The following is a 17,324-nucleotide window of genomic DNA, read 5'->3' on the forward strand; positions in this document are numbered from 1 at the left end:
TTGAAAACAAGACAAGCGTTATCAGTGTGAAAAAGGTCAAATGTGAACGTCAGTGTGTAAAAATCTTTGACAATATGTAAAAAAAAAAAAAAAATACCACAAGAATGGTAAAACAGAACATTTTAGCTGACTTTTACAAACCGTGGTAAACCTTTAAACTGGTTATCGTCCCATACCTAGTACACATCTGTCCCTCATTTAGTAAAGTACTTGTTTGTTTTTTTCCCAATTAATGTTTTTGATGTATACAAGTGTGTACCTACACTGAAAAAAGTGATTTTTGAGAGCGGTAAATATAATCTGTGAAAACCATATAAAATTTACTTGATTATTGCAGCCAACCAAGGAATTTAAAAGTAATGGGTAAATTCTACATATGCTACCCATTCGTCAACAGTAACAATCATCACATTGATAAAGGCAGTAAAGTATACCCTTAAACCGTGAGTTTTTTTGCTTGAAATTGCGCATGCGTCAGCCCGCGTTTTTGAGTGACTGGGCGACGCTGGATCCTCTCAACGGCTGCCATCGAACAGCAGAAGATAAGGTAAGCTCAATTTAAGGTCATTTTTGAAATTATGAGATATTACACATCACTTTTATTCTGCGTTCATTTGTTTAAAATGTCATTACTTGAAATTAAAGTTTGAAACTGTCGCTGGCGTCACCATGGCCCGGCACACACCAAGCCAACAGCCGGCTGTTGAGCAACGTCTGCCCGTCGGTCAGGCAACTTGGTATGTTGTGTTTCTTGCGTCGGTTTGATGTGTTCAAATACACAAACTGACCCCAGGCTAGAGGTCTGCATTCCTGCGGCTGTTTCGCGGGACCCGACCGGTTTTCTTGAGCACGGGAATAAATTTCCAGATAAAACGCAGTAACGTTAGCGGTCGGTAACTCTGGTGTAATTTTAACCGGAGCGGGTGGCCTAACTATATAGCACTCCCGAGGGAGAGAGAGAGAAAGAAAGAGAGCGCATTCGCCGTGCTGTGTGTGGGTGTGTGTGTGTGTGTGTGTGTGTGTGTGTGTGTGTGAGAGAGAGAGAGAGAGAGAGAGATTACATTTGAATGAGAGAGAGAGAGAGAGAGAGCGTTAAAGAGCGCATCCGCCGTGCTGTGTGTGTGAGAAAGAAAGAGAGCGCATTCGCTGTGCTTTCTGTGTGTGTGTGTGTGTGTGTGTGTGTGTGTGTGTGTGTGTGTGTGTGTGAGAGAGAGAGAGAGAGAGTGAGTGAAAGAGCGCATCCGCCGTGCTGTGCGTGTGTGTGTGTGTGTGTGAGAGAGAGAGAGAGAGGGAGAACAAGAGAGAGCGCTACTGCTTTGCACTAACGTTACTTCCCTTTTGTCTTGTTTGAAACATAAAAACAGTACCTCTGTATCCCATTTTTAAAAAAATTGTGGGATCAGTTAAAACATTTTAGAATATTTTTTTATCTTATATTTGGTATTTTTTTAAACATCAGTGTTTAATAATTTTTTTATAATCTTGTAATATGGTATATGAGGCATATTACATCTATGAAGCTAAGCATAGATATTAATATATGTAATTGCAATGCCTTTATTTTAGTGAGTTAAGTACACATAACACATCATTTCTGCATAACTGACCTTTGTCAGACAGACTGCCTTGATCAGAGGAGCACAGATAAACTACTGTATTTATTTCCCCAATTGATCGCCATTCTGCAATTAGTTTTTTTTAATGCCTGGGGTCATAATTCATTTTGCATATTAAACAAACACCTGAATAACCACCAGAGGTGATCATTTACATTATATTGTGATAAACACAAAATCAACTGTACAAAATCTAACCCAGGTACATGTCTGATCATTTCTTTTGTGTAATTTCTGTTTTAATTTCTGTTGCAGGCAGAGTCTGTGTATGTGGACACTCACTATTTGACCCTTTCTTCAGTTTCTCTTGTCTGTCCTCCACAAGCAGAGACTCACTGATAGACAGCTGTTACCCATTCTAGGCCTAACACATCCAAACACGACCACACCGCAAGTGTATCCTTTACAGGTATGCAAGTTTTCCAAATAAAATAAATCGCATTGTCCTCAAAGGTGTAGTTACCTTAACCAAAGTCCTCAGTTATGGGAAAAAAATTGTAATACTTATTATCCTCCTTCTTCTTTCCTCATCTACCTCTTCTTAAAAAAATTACAATCAGATTATTTCTTAAAATTTCTACTTCATTAAATATCCGTTTATTGCTTTGGCAGAACAATATTGAAGCAAACATATGCAAGTAAGCTCATCAACTATTAATAACCTGTCTCAATTTCTTTTCTTTCTGTCTCTACAGCTAAAGAAACACACTACAATCAACAATGGCGGTCCAGTTAAGAGTAATTTTAGAAGAACACAACATTCAAAAATTGAAACTTCCAACAGGAATTCCAAATACATTGGAAGATCTTGTTTCCATAATTACTGCAACTTTCCAATTGCATGGGGAAATTGGACTACTATACCAAGACAGTAACTTTGACAATCAGTTTTTCAGTGTCACCTCAACTGCTGACTTGCATGACAAGGCCACTGTTAAAGTGATCCTAAAAGAGCCGACAATCACCCTTGACCTACACCCAGTATTTGAATCATCTACATTGAGTACAGTGAGCACCCATCCTGCTAGTACTGCTGAAACGGACATCTGCCCTGCAGATCATGATGCATCCTCAGAGGTGTCAAACTGCGAATCTTCAAGTTCCAGTGATACCATTATTCTTCCTGATTCATGTCGCTCTGCTGCATGGCCAGTGCCATTCCAAGTACCAGAGTTTTCCAGAGACATAGAACTAATCCTTGCAGAGGCAAACAACTCGTATCATGCCTCTGGAAGACACTTCATGGATGCCAGTATTAAATCAGCAATAATGCAAGAGCTTGCAAAAGTAATTTTTTCATACACCGCTTACCCAACCAATGAGCAGATCCTCTCAGTAGCTGAAGCCTTGGTTTCTAAGTTTCCGTGTCTTAGGGAGCCAGGTTCATTTGCGGGATTATATGGCTGGCAGCAGCGCATAAAAAACAAGATGCACAATTACCGTGCAAAGCTAAGATCTCGAAAATATTCTTACCCGGAAATTGAAATCAACACCTTAAAAAGGAAGCATCCCGCTGATGTAGGGCCTTTAAAAAATATAAAAAAGGCCAAAAAAGCAGAGGTTAATTACCTCCCTCCACACCCTACTGGTGAAAGCCAAGAGACACTGGAGAAAGAGAGACTTGAATTAATTTGTGAAATTACAAAGAAAAACAATGCAAAGATAATTGCAGATAAAATGAATAAAACCTTCTCTAGCCGAAGAATTGAAGTGGTCAGCCTCAGCCCCTCTGTTGATGTGTTTAAAGAAAGGTGGCCAGCATTATTCACTGAGGCTCAGGTGAGAATTTTTCTTTTTTTTCCCCCCACTAAGATACTTTCATGTGATTACTATGAGATCTGGTCTGTCATTTAACATATAATTTTTGTTCTTTTTACTTCCTAGATCAAGGAGGAGTTCAGACGCATCACAATGGTTTCCTTGGAGGAGACATTCCTGCGGAAGCTTGATGAGTACACACCTGGTCTTTTGCGGCTAATGCGTGCCAAAGGAGGAGCAGCTGGTTGCAAGATGCGTCCTCTGCTGGACAGTTTAAATGTATGTTATTTTATTTTTTCACAGATATATAATTATTAATATGAGGGAATTAAAAGTTAAATTATTTGTAAACAATTGCTTTGTTGTGTTAAGTTGAGCTCCTTACCAACCTAAACTAACTTTTAACATCAGTGTGTGAATTCAGTCTTATCCATCTATTTTCTTTGCTGCTTTATCCGGGTCAAGAGAAGCTGAAGCTAACCCAGCATTTATCAGGCGAAGGGGCAGGGTTCTCCCTGGACAGGTCGCCAGTCTATTGCAGGGCCGGAATTCAGTCTTAGTACATGCAAATAACCCCCCACTCTGCTAAATTGTATCTCCCTACAGACACAGAACATTGAGGAAAAAAGAGATGCTGTTGTCTGCTGCCTCATTAACTACCTCGGTGAAAGACAAGAAGATCTTTTCCATGAATGGCAGGTATGTCATATGGATAACATATTCTTGATTAACTCAAGGGATCCTCCTCTCATATCTCCCTTTTCCTTTTGTCTTCTACTCCCTTCTGCTCTCCTTTAGATAAACTGAAATATATTGAAAGAGCATCTTGAAATAAAATTGTGTGTGCTTTTTGTTTGTTTCTTTTTAACACTTAGGAATGTGAGGAGTACACAGACAAAACAATGAAGGTGATTGTGAAGCACAATGTCATGGCTGAGGAGGACGATTTGTCTATTGTGATCGAGGGAAACCAAGTGATGGAAGGATGTGGAAGCCGAACAAAGGCATGCATACTGCTGATGGGACTCATATATGCAATCAACATTGAATATCCAAAGGAGCTGAAGAACACATTTGAAGCTTTTCAAAAACTTTTTTTGGAAATTGATGGGGCAAAACTTCTGAAGAAAGTCCACAGCCTCAAAAATAAGCTTATGAAGTAGACATTTCTCTCCTTGTTTAAAGGGGATTCTTTGTTTGGACATACCTTGATGGAGTTGTAATGGACTGTTTTATATTTTTCTTCTCTTCCCTCATTTGCTCCACATACAGACACAGACCCATCCACTGTTTCTCAGCCCTCTCCATTGCTCTGTGTTTTCCCCCATATTGACAGAAAAGGAATACTAATAGATAGTGGCCTGAACAATTTTGATCTCACCTACCCTCTTCCCCATTTGTTTGCTTATTTCATTCTGATCCTATCTGCGAGAGTGAGAGTAAGGACAAAAAAAAAAAATGATGGTATTTTGTTTTTCTTTTATCTTTTTTTATATTTAATACTGTACATGCACAGAAAAACGAGGTTGTGTGTGTGGTTTTGCCTTTTAAAATATAATAAGTGGCCTCTGAAAGAGTTGTATGCGAGTAGCCAATTATTCAGAAACAACATTTGAAAATTATCTTAGTGAGCTATAAAACAGGTTTATTTGTTCATTATTGTGTGAAGCTGTTGCACTTTATTTAGCACTTTATTCTGTGTTTTTAGATACAAGAAAATCTTGATGTGATTGATCATTCAGCACTGCTCTGATTTCCTCACTTCTTTTTTATTTTCCTTTTTTTGCTCCCCTCTCTCCTCACTTTTCTTTTCTTCTCTGATCTAGATGTGTTTTATTATCCAACATTATTGAAACAACATTTGAAACTGTTGTCTTAATGAGTTATAAAACAGGTTTATTTGTTCATTGTTGTGTGAAGCTGTTGTACTTTATTTAGCACTTTATTCTGTGTGTTTTGATAATTTGGTGCATCAGTGCTGCATATAAGCAAGACTGTTCAGTTATTTTGTTTTATGAATGTATATGGATAACAGACCACTGGTCAGTTACTGTTGTGTAAATCTGAAAAGACACAAGTTTAGTCTAAGAGTTTAGATAAAAGAAAATCTTGATGTGATTGGACATCCAGCTCTGCTCTAATCTCCTCACTTCTCCTTTTTTTCTCCTTTTTTTTTTCCTTTTCTTTGCTTACTTCTTTTCTGCTCTGATCTGGATGTCCTAAAACAGGGAAATGTTTTATTATCCAACATTATTGAAATATTTGATAGATCAGCGAGTTATAAAACATGTTCATTACTTGAAATGTTGTGTAATGCTGTTGTGCTGCACTTTATTTTAAGTGCGTTTTCTGATTTTTTGGAATAAAAACATTGAGTTGATAACCAATTTAAATGTCTTTATTGTAGAGGTAGATTTTACCTTCTCTGAATAAGTAATTGTTATTAGGTAACTGATATTAATAAACTTCGATTTAAAGAGATAGTTTTTACCTAATAAGTAGGTGTTGAATATATACATAAATGTGAGGTATTTTTTACCCAATTTTTGTAGTATTTAATAGCTTTTTACTTCAGATAGTTTATACTCAATATATGGGATTAAATCTACCCAGCCAAAGACGATAGTTTATACTCAATATATGGGATTAAATATACCCAGCCAAAGTCAATAGTTTATACTCAATATATGGCATTAAATATACCCAGCCAAAGTCGATGCAAATTGTTACCTCAGATTTATTGGGTAAATTCTATAGATTAGTTTTTACAGTGTATAGCTTGTATTTTGTATTCTCAATTTCTTTTATCCCTGTTGATGTCTATTTATCTCTGTTGTTGATTGTTGTTGTTTATGAAAATGTAAAATAATAATGATAATGATAATAAATAATTCAACAAACAAATATAAAATAAAAAATTAAGTAAAAATATTAAAATTAAATAAATAAAAAACAAAAAACTAAATTAAGTATAAATACATTTTTTAAATAAACAAAAATATAAAAAATAAACAAATATAAAATAATTATATCATAAAAAGAATGTAAACTACAAATGTAAACTATATCAAATAATAAACATAAAAATGTAATTTAATTAATAAATAAATAAAAATAATATAAAAATTAAATGAATATAAATAAAAAAAAAACATTTAAATTTTTTAAAAAGATATTAAATCAAATTGAATAAAAAATCATAATTTAAAATAAATATAAAATAAAATAAAATGTAATTTAATTAAATTTAATTAAAAAATAAAAGTTAAATAAAATAAATAAACAAAAAACAAGTATTACAAAATATATAAAATATAAATAAAATAAAATTAACTGATGAAAAAATGTAATAAAATATTAATATAAAATAAAAATATAACAAACAAAGGAATGAATGAATAAACAAATATAAAAAAAATGTAACAAAAATAAATATAAAATAAATAAAATCATTTATAAATAAAAATATTAAATAAAAATAAATGAAATTTAAATAAAATAAATAAAATAAAAGTTGAGTATAAATTAAATATAAAATTTAAATAAAAATCGAAGAAAAACGAAAAATTAAAAATAAATAATAGATAAAATAAACAATATAAATTTAAATTAAAATGAATATAAAATAAAAAATATAAAATGAATTGAAAAAAAAATATTTTAGAATAAACAAACAAATATAAAATAAAAATAAACTGAAAATAAAATAAAACACATGAAACCAATTTTTTTTATTAAACATTAAATAAAAATTAAAAAGTATAAATATAATATAAACAAATAAATAAATAGAAATTCAAATTTATATATATATATATATATATATATATATATATATATATATATATATATATATATATATATATATATATATATATATATATATATATATATATTCATAGTTCACATTTCTGAACTTCCATTAAGGTAGGCACATACAGTGCGTATCAATACACTCTGCACAATGATGAGTGCACTGATTAGTGAACAAGTTCTTTGAAATGCACCCCTTGAGTTTCCCAGTGGCTCTTGTGTTCAAGCGAGCACCTTTACTTCATAAAACCCATAAATCTCTCATGCACACACAGCCCAAACCACACTGATACTCATGTCTGTAGTCATCTGTCAAAAGCTAATTTAACTTGATCTGCTGACCTCCACACACAGTTACGGCGGTGTAATACATCATGCAGTAATCAGCCCAGCAGACATAAATAAAGCAATCTGCAGTTGACTCACAAGTGCATTTCCAGCCTCCCATGATGCAAAACTTCTGGGAAGTGTCGCATATTCTGGGAATGCACATCACAAGTACACTGAAAGTGGGAAGTTGCAGTATTCTGGGAATGCATGTCTTTTTAACAGCCGACATGTGAATTTTTGGGGCACTGTTAAACGGTGCGGCTTTGAACAACTGTAGGGGATTTTACAGGAAAACTCTATTAAAGCAGCAGGTTGATGTATAAAGCACAAGTAGCGCTCAAAGGTGCCATAAAAGCGCCTCCTTGTGGAAAAAGCAGAATTAGGGCACTTACATTTCATTAAGTGGCTTTTAAAACATTTCTGAGAGGACGCCCAGCTATAGCAGATCTTTTTATTGATGATAAATTAATATTTCAAACACTTTGGTTTTCAAATAAACATAGATTTTTTTATATTTGTAATTTTGTTATTGGTAACACTTCACAATAAGGCTTTATTAGTGAGTGCATTTATTAACATGAACACACAATGAACAATACATTTATTACTGTATTTGTTCATGTTAGATATTGAAAATAAAGTCATGCATAGTTGCTGTTAACTGACGGTGCTTTAATGTTACCAAGTGGATTCGGATGTTAATAATGCGTTAGTAAATTGTGATTAATAAAAAAACTGTGATTAATAAATGCTGTACAAGTACTGTATTGTTCATAATTAGTTCATGTTAATAAATACATTAATTACTGTAGCCTTATTGTACGTGTGAGCCAACACACAAATATCTTTACATACAAAAACAATTAAAGGATTGAAATGATCCAGAGATGATCATCAATATAAACAGCACTGCCTCCACGCCTTCATCTCGGGGGGCTTTTTCAGTTTATTCATGACCATCTGCATCTGTATAATGTTGTTATTATTATTAGCAGATATGCAGATTTATATTTGTTTTAATAAAAACTAGTTTAGATGTGTCCAGCTGTGGGGTTTTGGAGACGTCTGCATCAGCATATATGGATAAGAACAGGACGTGTGTTTGGATAGAACTCAGTTTTCTGACCACACTTCATTATTATCGTTCATTTATTCCTTTGCTGGAGATCAGAACTGAATTTAGAAATAGTTTAGACACAAATCTTTGCTCTTAACAATGGAAAATAAATATATGGGCTGATGGATGTGTTCAGCGGAGTGAGTTTCCACCGTTTCCTCACTCCACCAAAGTAAAGGAGTAAAAGAGGCTGAATGGAGGAGGCTCGTTCTTTATCCTCGCGCTGCAGATGCTCTGTTTAACTCTCTAGTGAAGCGTTCAGTTTTTACACTTACAAAGTCCAACATGTATTTAGTAAATGTGCCATGGAGCGACGAAACTAACTCTTAAAGGGAATAAGAGACGAGACTCTGATTGGTTTAATGCACGTTATGCTTAAAACACACACAGAACTCATTAAGGGAATAAGCACAACCTTTTTAAACCATGCGGCGTGGCACAGAGGGCTCTATTTTGAGGATCTAGGCGCAAAGTCTAAAGCACAGGGCGCAAAAGCATTAAGGGCGTGTCAGAATTGACTTTTGTCATCTTAAGGATGTATAAATCCGCTTTGCGCCGTGGCGCATGGTCTAACAGGGTTGTGCTTATTCTCTTAATGAGTTATAGATGTGTTTTGAGAATAAACCAATCAGAGTCTCATATCTCATTCCCTTTTAGAGTCAGTTGTGTCGCGCCATGGTGCATTTGCTATTTACATGGCGACTTTGTAAGTGTAAAAACTGAACGCTTCACTAACGAGAAAACAGTTAAACATAGCATCTACAGCACAAGAATGAGAGATGACCCTCCTCATTTTTTACTTTCACTCTCATGGATAGGGAAACGTGTTGTACACAGACATCCATTAGCCTACATAATTAATTTAGTTTATTAAGCGCAAAGATTTGTTTCAAAACTATTTCTAAATTCATTTCTAATTTAAAGCAAAGAAATAAATGAACAATAATAACTGAGTGTGGTCTAAAACTTAGCATTTCCAAATATACATGCTGCTCCATATGGTCTAAAACCCCTAGGCCTGCTCGATTTTGGGAAAAATCATAAACATGATTATTTTGGTCATAATTGTAATCACGATTATTCAAAACGATTACTGTTAAAGTCAAAATTATTAGCGCTCCTGAGAATTAAAAAAATAAATAAATAAATAAAAAAAAAATATATATATATAAATATATATATATATATATATATATATATATATATATATATATATATATATATATATATATATATATATATATATATAAATATTTCCCAAATGATGTTTAACAGAGCAAGGACTCTAATATTTTTTCTTCTGGAGAAAAGCTTTTTTTTATTTATTTTTTGGCTAGAGTAAAAGCAGGTTTAAATATTTTGAAACCCATTTTAAAGTCTATAATATTAGCCCCCTTAAGCAATATATTTTTTGATTGTCTGCAGAAGAATCTACTGTTATACAATGACCTGCCTAATTACTCTAATTAAGCCTCTGAATCGCACTTTGAATCGCAAACTGTGCTTTAAGCATCTTCACTGTAAGAAAAACATTTTAGCTACAAAAGTCCTTCAGTCAAGAGCAGAGAGGCATGTTCTCCATTTGTTGTTTGATTAATAATCATAAAAACATGCGGCAGAAGGATCATCGCGCGCAGTCTCTTTAATGGTTTCTCTTTCGCCTGTATTTTGATTCTCAACTCGTTTGTTTATTACAAAAATGAGGGTTAATATGAATAATCACTAAACATCGCATTTTGACACCTATGTGATCATTAAAGTGCTCACGTTAAGATGACTTTAGATGTGTGCACACTCCTCGTCTCAGTGTGCGAGTGAGACCGAACTAACTGCATGCTTCTGTTCTGTGTGTGCGCGGCACACATAAGCATGCGGTCTTTCGCGCTTTTAAGAGCAACACGTGCACAACTGGAAAGGGGGCGGTAAATAATGTAATAATCGTTTATCTCGATTAATGGTTTTTCATAATCGTTAGAAGGCAAAATCGAAATCGGATTTTCGATTAATTGCACAGCCCTACCACAGGTGGGCAAATTAAGTTTGTTTTTAATAAAACAAATATAAATCTGCATATAATAAATAATACTATTACTAATATTAACATTATACAAAAGCTAATTGTCATGAATTAACTGAAAAAGCCTCCTGAGATGAAGGAGGCATGGAGGAAGTAGTTTTTATATTTATGTAGGCTAGAAAATAGTATGTTTTATAATATTTTAATCCTGTAATTCTTTTTCATTTGTAAAGATATTTGTATTGCTATGTATTGATTATAAGATATGTATTGCTGTACATCCTGTGTGTATTAAGCAGTGTGCAAGCGAAATGCACACAACTAACGCGCTTTGCACTGGACTTTAGACCTGCTCTCATCTAGTCTATTGAACAGTGTATTTTAGTTCCTCAAAATAGCACACCTCAATGCGCCTTAACACACCTCCTTTATAGACCAGAACGCCTATGGGCGCACATATGAGCGCAAATGCATTTGCTATTTAAACAGCGTACTGCAAAACATCAAAATGTCACTTGCGAGCTGAAACTAGCAAATAACAATTGTGTTGCACCTTGCACCGCATTGCATCGGGTGTATGATAGAGCTCAGTGTATTTATCTGTCGTTAAAATAGCAAAAGTGGATTCGGACACGCCCTTAATACTTTTGAGCCATGCACTTTACACTTTGCCTAGATCGTTAAAATAGAGCCCGAAATGAGAATTTAAAGCTGAATTATTAAGCTATACTATTATTAAGTTCACTAAGCTGAATTATTTAAGCTATATTATTATATTATCATCATTCATTCATTCATTCATTTTCTTGTCAGCTTAGTCCCTTTATTAATCCGGGGTCGCCACAGCGGAATGAACCGCCAACTTATCCAGCAAGTTTTTACACAGCAGATGCCCTTCCAGCCGAAACCCATCTCTGGGAAACACACACACACACACACACACACACACACACACACACACACACACACACACACACACACACACACACACACACACACACACACACACACACACACACACACACACTACAGACAATTTAGCCAACCCAATTCACCTGTACCGCATGTCTTTGGACTGTGAGGGAAACCGGAGCACCCGGAGGAAACCCATGCGAAGGCAGGGAGAACATGCAAACTTCACACAGCAAAGTCAACTGAGCCGAGGTTCGAACCAGCGACCTTCTTGCTGTGAGGCGACAGCACTACCTACTGCGCCACTGCCTCGCCCCATCATCATCATCATCATCATCATCATCATTATTATTGCTATTATCATCACACAACAAAATTGCCAAAACCAAACTACAAATAAAATAAAATCTTCAAAACGTTAATGCTATAAAATGCAAATAGTGCTAATAAAATCTTGCTTAAAAAAAAACATCACAATTGGTTGGCAACAAGCATCAGAATCCCATTAGACCAATCAAAATCTCTGATGTCGAATATTTTAAAAAGAGCATCTTTTTTCTCCTCTTTCTGTCCCTGATTTCTCATATCTGATTGTTTTGCTGTTGTCTTTCAGTACAGCATTCAGCCATTAAAAAAACTACAAAACTGAAATATAACAATAAAACCTATATTTCTAAATATTAAAAACAATACTAATAACAAAGAGCATCTCTTTCGTATCTTTTTCTCCCCGATTTCTCATATCTGAGTGTCTCTGAAACCAAACCACAATTAAAATGTAATAAAAATAAAACAAACAACATCATTAACTGACTCAAAACGTTTTGAATTGATAATTATACTCTATATAATACATTTAAAATAAACATTAAGCAAAAAAAAAAACTATTCTAAAACACAAAGTACAATACAAAACAAATATGGCAAAAACCAAACATTAATAAAATTAAAAATATATTATATTAAATATATATTTTAAAAAGTAATTCTAAATGCTAAAGATATAGTGATTAAATATCTTGCTTATGAAACCATCACGACTGGATGGCAACAAGCATCAGAATCCCATTAGACCAATAAGAATCTCTGATGTCGAATATTTTAAAAAGAGCATCTTTTTCGTCTCTTTTTCTCCCCGATTTCTCTCATCCGACTGTGTTTTTCTGCCGTCTCTCAGTGTGACACACTCCACATCCTGATGAAAGGCAAAAGAGACGCAGCGTCCCACGGGGAAACACACCGAAACGAAACCCAGGAGTCTCTGTATATCACTGGCGGAGGTTCAGTCTGGGTTACACAAACGTGACCCAGACCTGCACAATCACCCAGCAGAGCAGTGAGTTCTGTATCTCAGTCAGATGAGGTTATCTTGACCTACTTTCTGCTCGCTGCTTATGCCGTGGGTTTCAGACGCAGTTATTTGGACCCTGACACGAACACTGGGTCTTTTGAGGTGAATTCAGAGCGGGGGGAGAGAGAGAGAGAGAGAGAGAGAGAGAGAGAGAGAGAGAGAGAGAGAGAGAGAGAGAGAGAAAAAAAAGGTGCGGACTGAAAATAAGAGAGCTAAAAAACCTGCATGCAGCTCTCGATGACTCATAAAGTGTTGCAGAAATAAAGAGATGTGCAATTAGGAGACACGTCATCGCTCAAAACGCATTAGCTTCTTTTGCTCGTCTTGTCGTGAAATGAGGAAGGCACGAGTGTGTTTGCGTCATTACTGCAAATAGATGTAGAAATTAAGTAGCTTGAATACTGAGTGCAAATTAGATAAAACAGTGATGTATTCTGTTAGATTACACATTTGCTGTAATGTAATCTGATTACTTTTGGATTCCATTACATTTAATCCCAAAGTAGTCAGATAACCCTGCCATAAATTCGTAATCTAAGAGGTTATATTACTGACTATTCATCATAAGTAATCCACACAGCTACAGATAGCACTAGATAATCCTACGTCAATATATATGTGACAAGGCAACAAAAGTAATCTAAATGTAATCCAAAAGTACTCCAATTACATGTACATACTATAAATGTGTAATTTAAGATAACACAATACCGACTACAATTCTTAAGTAATCCATATAGCTACAGAATCAAGAAAATCCTCCTTCAATATACGTGACAGCAAAAAAGTCATCTAAATGTAATACAAAAGTAGTCTGATTACAATACCATAAATGTGTAACGTAAGAAATTATAATATGTGACAGCACAAAAGTAATTAAATGTAGGCATTATCAAATATTTCCCAAAACGAAGACATTTTTCATAGTATTTGCTATTATAATTTTTCTTCTAGAGAAACTTTTATTGTTGTTTGGCCGTATTAAAATAAATAAATAAATAAATAAAACTTATAATGAAATAAAAAACTAATAAATTAATTCATAATAAATTAAATATTTTAAATAATTATGAATTAAAATAAAAAATACAACAAAATTAAAATTAAAATTAAAAAATTAAAAAATAAAATAAATATTAGACATATTATAAATAGAATATTATAATAATAAAAATAACTAATTTGTTATTAATAAAAGCAGCTTTACAAAAGGTGCACATTACTGCATTACAATCTAAATTATTAGTTATTAGTTACCATCACTTTATTGGTTACTTATAACATTAAGTAATAGCTAATTACTAATTACTTGAACAATTAAGGTTATTTTAAACATAGTTAACCTGCAGCGACATATATACCTGCAGTATATAGGTGATGTCTGTGTACTTGTTCAATAAAGTGTATTTGTGTATTAAATGTGTGTGTGTGTGTTGTCCTCGAAGTCCTCATATAGTAAATCAATTAAAAATAAAAATAAACAATTAAAAACAAACTAATTAATTAATTAATTAATTAATAAAAAATTATTAAAAATAAATGTAAAAATAAATTAAAAAGGATCAAATACATTTATTTAAAAATAAAAAATAATAAATAGATAAATAAACACAAATAAATACTAAACAATAAAAAAATAAACAAACAAATTAATTAATAATTAAAAACAAACCAAAATAAACAAACAAACAATTAAAAATAATGTAATTAAAATAAATAGATAAATACAAAATAAAATAAATTTTAAAAATAATTAAAAATGAATGAAATAAATATATTTTAAAAATAAAACTAGATAAATAAATCAAAATAAGTTAATTCATTAATTAATAAAAAATAAATAAAATAGTTAATTAATAAATAAAAACAAATAAAAATATTAATTGATTACAAAAAATAATATTAATAAATATTAAATAAAATATTAATAAAATAAATACAAACAAAAAAATTAATGAAAAAATAATAAATGGATAAATAAATAAAAATATTTAAACAATTCAAAATAAATTAATTAATTAATACATTAAAAAAATTAGGTAAATAAAAAATAAATGAATAAATTAAATACATAAATAACATTTCTTTAAAAAGGGTCAATATTAATAAGTTCAGTAAAATTAAACTTTTCCAACATTTAACAATGTTACCAATAGATTTATCGCTCGTTTAGCCTCGGTTTTCTATGATATCTTTGGTGCGCACTAATGAATGGGAAGCAGCAGACAGTGATAGAGATCTGTGGACGGAGGGAATCTGAGCTGAACCTCAGTGTGTCTAAAGTGCTCCAACACTAAATACGTGCTTTGTGTCTTCAATGAACGGCTGCTTATCTGGAGAGGTTCCTGTTGCCCTTTGGCCTCTTTTTAGATCAGTCTCACAACATTACCTGCCTGCAAACACTTTCTTAACATATTCAAGAGCTGGAGCTGCACAATGTATGATTTCCGCATCGATATCGCAATGTGTGTGAATCTGTAATGTCAAGTTCAGATTAACCCTTGTGTGTGTTCAGATGGACTCCCCTTTGGTTATATTGAAGCTGTTTTTGACTTGCATTATAATCACATTTATTAATTGTAAAGCCATGACAGCAGATAACCAAGCATTCTTGACTGTTGCTGGTTTTCCCTGTTGGGATTAAAAGGTAGAATGTGTCCTTGTTCCTGTTGATCATCAGTTGTCAGCATTAACCCTTTAGATCGGCCTGTGCTGAAGGGTTTCTGTCTTTTATATAGGGTTCAGTGGAGTAAAACAGCAGATTATAGTGCGCGTGCAGTATTACACTTACTGTGTTCTGAGAGCTGAGGGGATTATTTTGAGTTTCTCAAACATATTGTATCACGATAAGTGTTTTTTTTTTTTGCACTGCAGCTTTTTTTAAATTTTTTTTTTTTTTTTTTTTTTGAATCAACAGTAAAAATGACATTGTCCATCTTAACTCCAACAGGGAAAACCCGCAACAATCAAGAACACATGATTATCTGCTGTCATTGCTTTACAATCAATAAATGTGATTATAAAGGAAGTCAATGGGGCAAAAAAAGCACCAACACAACCAACGGGGAGTCAATTTGCCCACTGTATTGTTGAGTTTCTAAAAAAGTCTAAACATTTTTCCAAAATATGTGTCAAAATAAGCTTGTCACTAAAAATCTTCCCATTTGCTGAAACACAGAGAAAGCTAAGGCCAAATTACAGCTCAAAATCAGCCCAGAGTGGATGAAAACCACACAACAGCACATAAGGGTTAATCTTATAACTTCAAAAATTGCTAAATATTTTTCTTTTAATGTGTTTTTAAGGCATGTGACTGTCGGAATTCAAGCAAATCTAAACAGGGCTCGAAATTAACTTTCTTACTTGGTAGCACCGGTGCTCCTAACCTGAAATATTTAGGAGCACCGGAAAAAAATTAGGAGCACCAAAAAAAATTTAGGAGCACCCACCAAAAATGAATGATATATTTGACAAATTGTATATTAAGGGATTTATTGTATGTGAAAACAACACCAATTGGGACTAACAAAACCCAGAAACACCTATCTAACTAATGCTGTGATGACTTATTATTTGTGCAATAATTCCAAAATGAATGTTGAATAATTATAAAATATTAATGATGATGATGATGACAATAATACTAATAATGAATTATATTTCTCATCATCATGCTGCCTTGAATGTGCTTTAATGTAAGTTATCTGCTATATAAAGTCCTGCTGTTACTGTATGAAAAATAAATCGATGGTTTGCATCAAACACAAATGAAGCATTGCAGTAAGAAATATTTATTTTGTACTATTGTTTTTATATGCATGTCAATTTAACAAACAATATTTCTGCTACAAAACAAACATAATAATATTAAAAAATCATTCAATTCAATGCTGAAAGCTGCAAAGCCGTCATCAGCAATTAAATAGAAAAATAATATACACCTCAAGAAAGAACGGACAAAAGAAAGGAAGAAAAGTCTCACTTATAAAAGTTTTGGTTTCGGTTCGTGTCGTTTTAATGCTCAGCCTCGTTACGCGCTGAATTACATCTTTCTGTGTTTGCGGAAAAGCATGCGAGTCACCCGACCCAATATATGAGGAGGGCAGAGCAGGATTCTCCCGATGACCACCGGCGCAATACTGTTCTTTGTTATAACCCGCATCAGTTTAAACTCAGTAAAGGCAAGCTTCTTTGGCGATGGTGTTTTAGCGGACATTTGCACTGTTGCAGCCTGATCTCAAGAGGAAACGTATGAAAATGTTACGAATTGCCGTGAGATTGTGTTGGCTGAACACGCAGTGCATGCAACGCATCGAGATTCAGTCTTCAGCCGTTTGCATTCCCCGCGGTCACAAAAGCTCCCTCCCTTTCGACTGACAGCGGAAAGCCTTGAGTGATTGACAGCTAATA

General features: G+C 33.4%; 1 protein-coding gene across 1 annotated transcript; it reads left to right on the forward strand.

Annotated features, from left to right (window-relative positions):
- The first annotated feature begins 1,121 nt into the window (after positions 1 to 1,121).
- Positions 1,122 to 5,757, forward strand: LOC110438168 (uncharacterized). Its single transcript, XM_021468547.3, has 6 exons — positions 1,122 to 1,759; positions 1,872 to 2,025; positions 2,312 to 3,395; positions 3,501 to 3,653; positions 3,981 to 4,073; positions 4,250 to 5,757. Exons 3-6 carry the CDS (start codon positions 2,337 to 2,339, stop codon positions 4,535 to 4,537), a joined length of 1,593 nt encoding a protein of 530 aa, XP_021324222.1. The 5' UTR covers positions 1,122 to 1,759; positions 1,872 to 2,025; positions 2,312 to 2,336; the 3' UTR covers positions 4,538 to 5,757.
- The last annotated feature ends 11,567 nt before the right edge of the window (positions 5,758 to 17,324 follow it).

Source organism: Danio rerio, chromosome 20 (genome assembly GCF_049306965.1).
Source record: "Danio rerio strain Tuebingen ecotype United States chromosome 20, GRCz12tu, whole genome shotgun sequence".
NCBI lineage: Eukaryota > Metazoa > Chordata > Actinopteri > Cypriniformes > Danionidae > Danio > Danio rerio.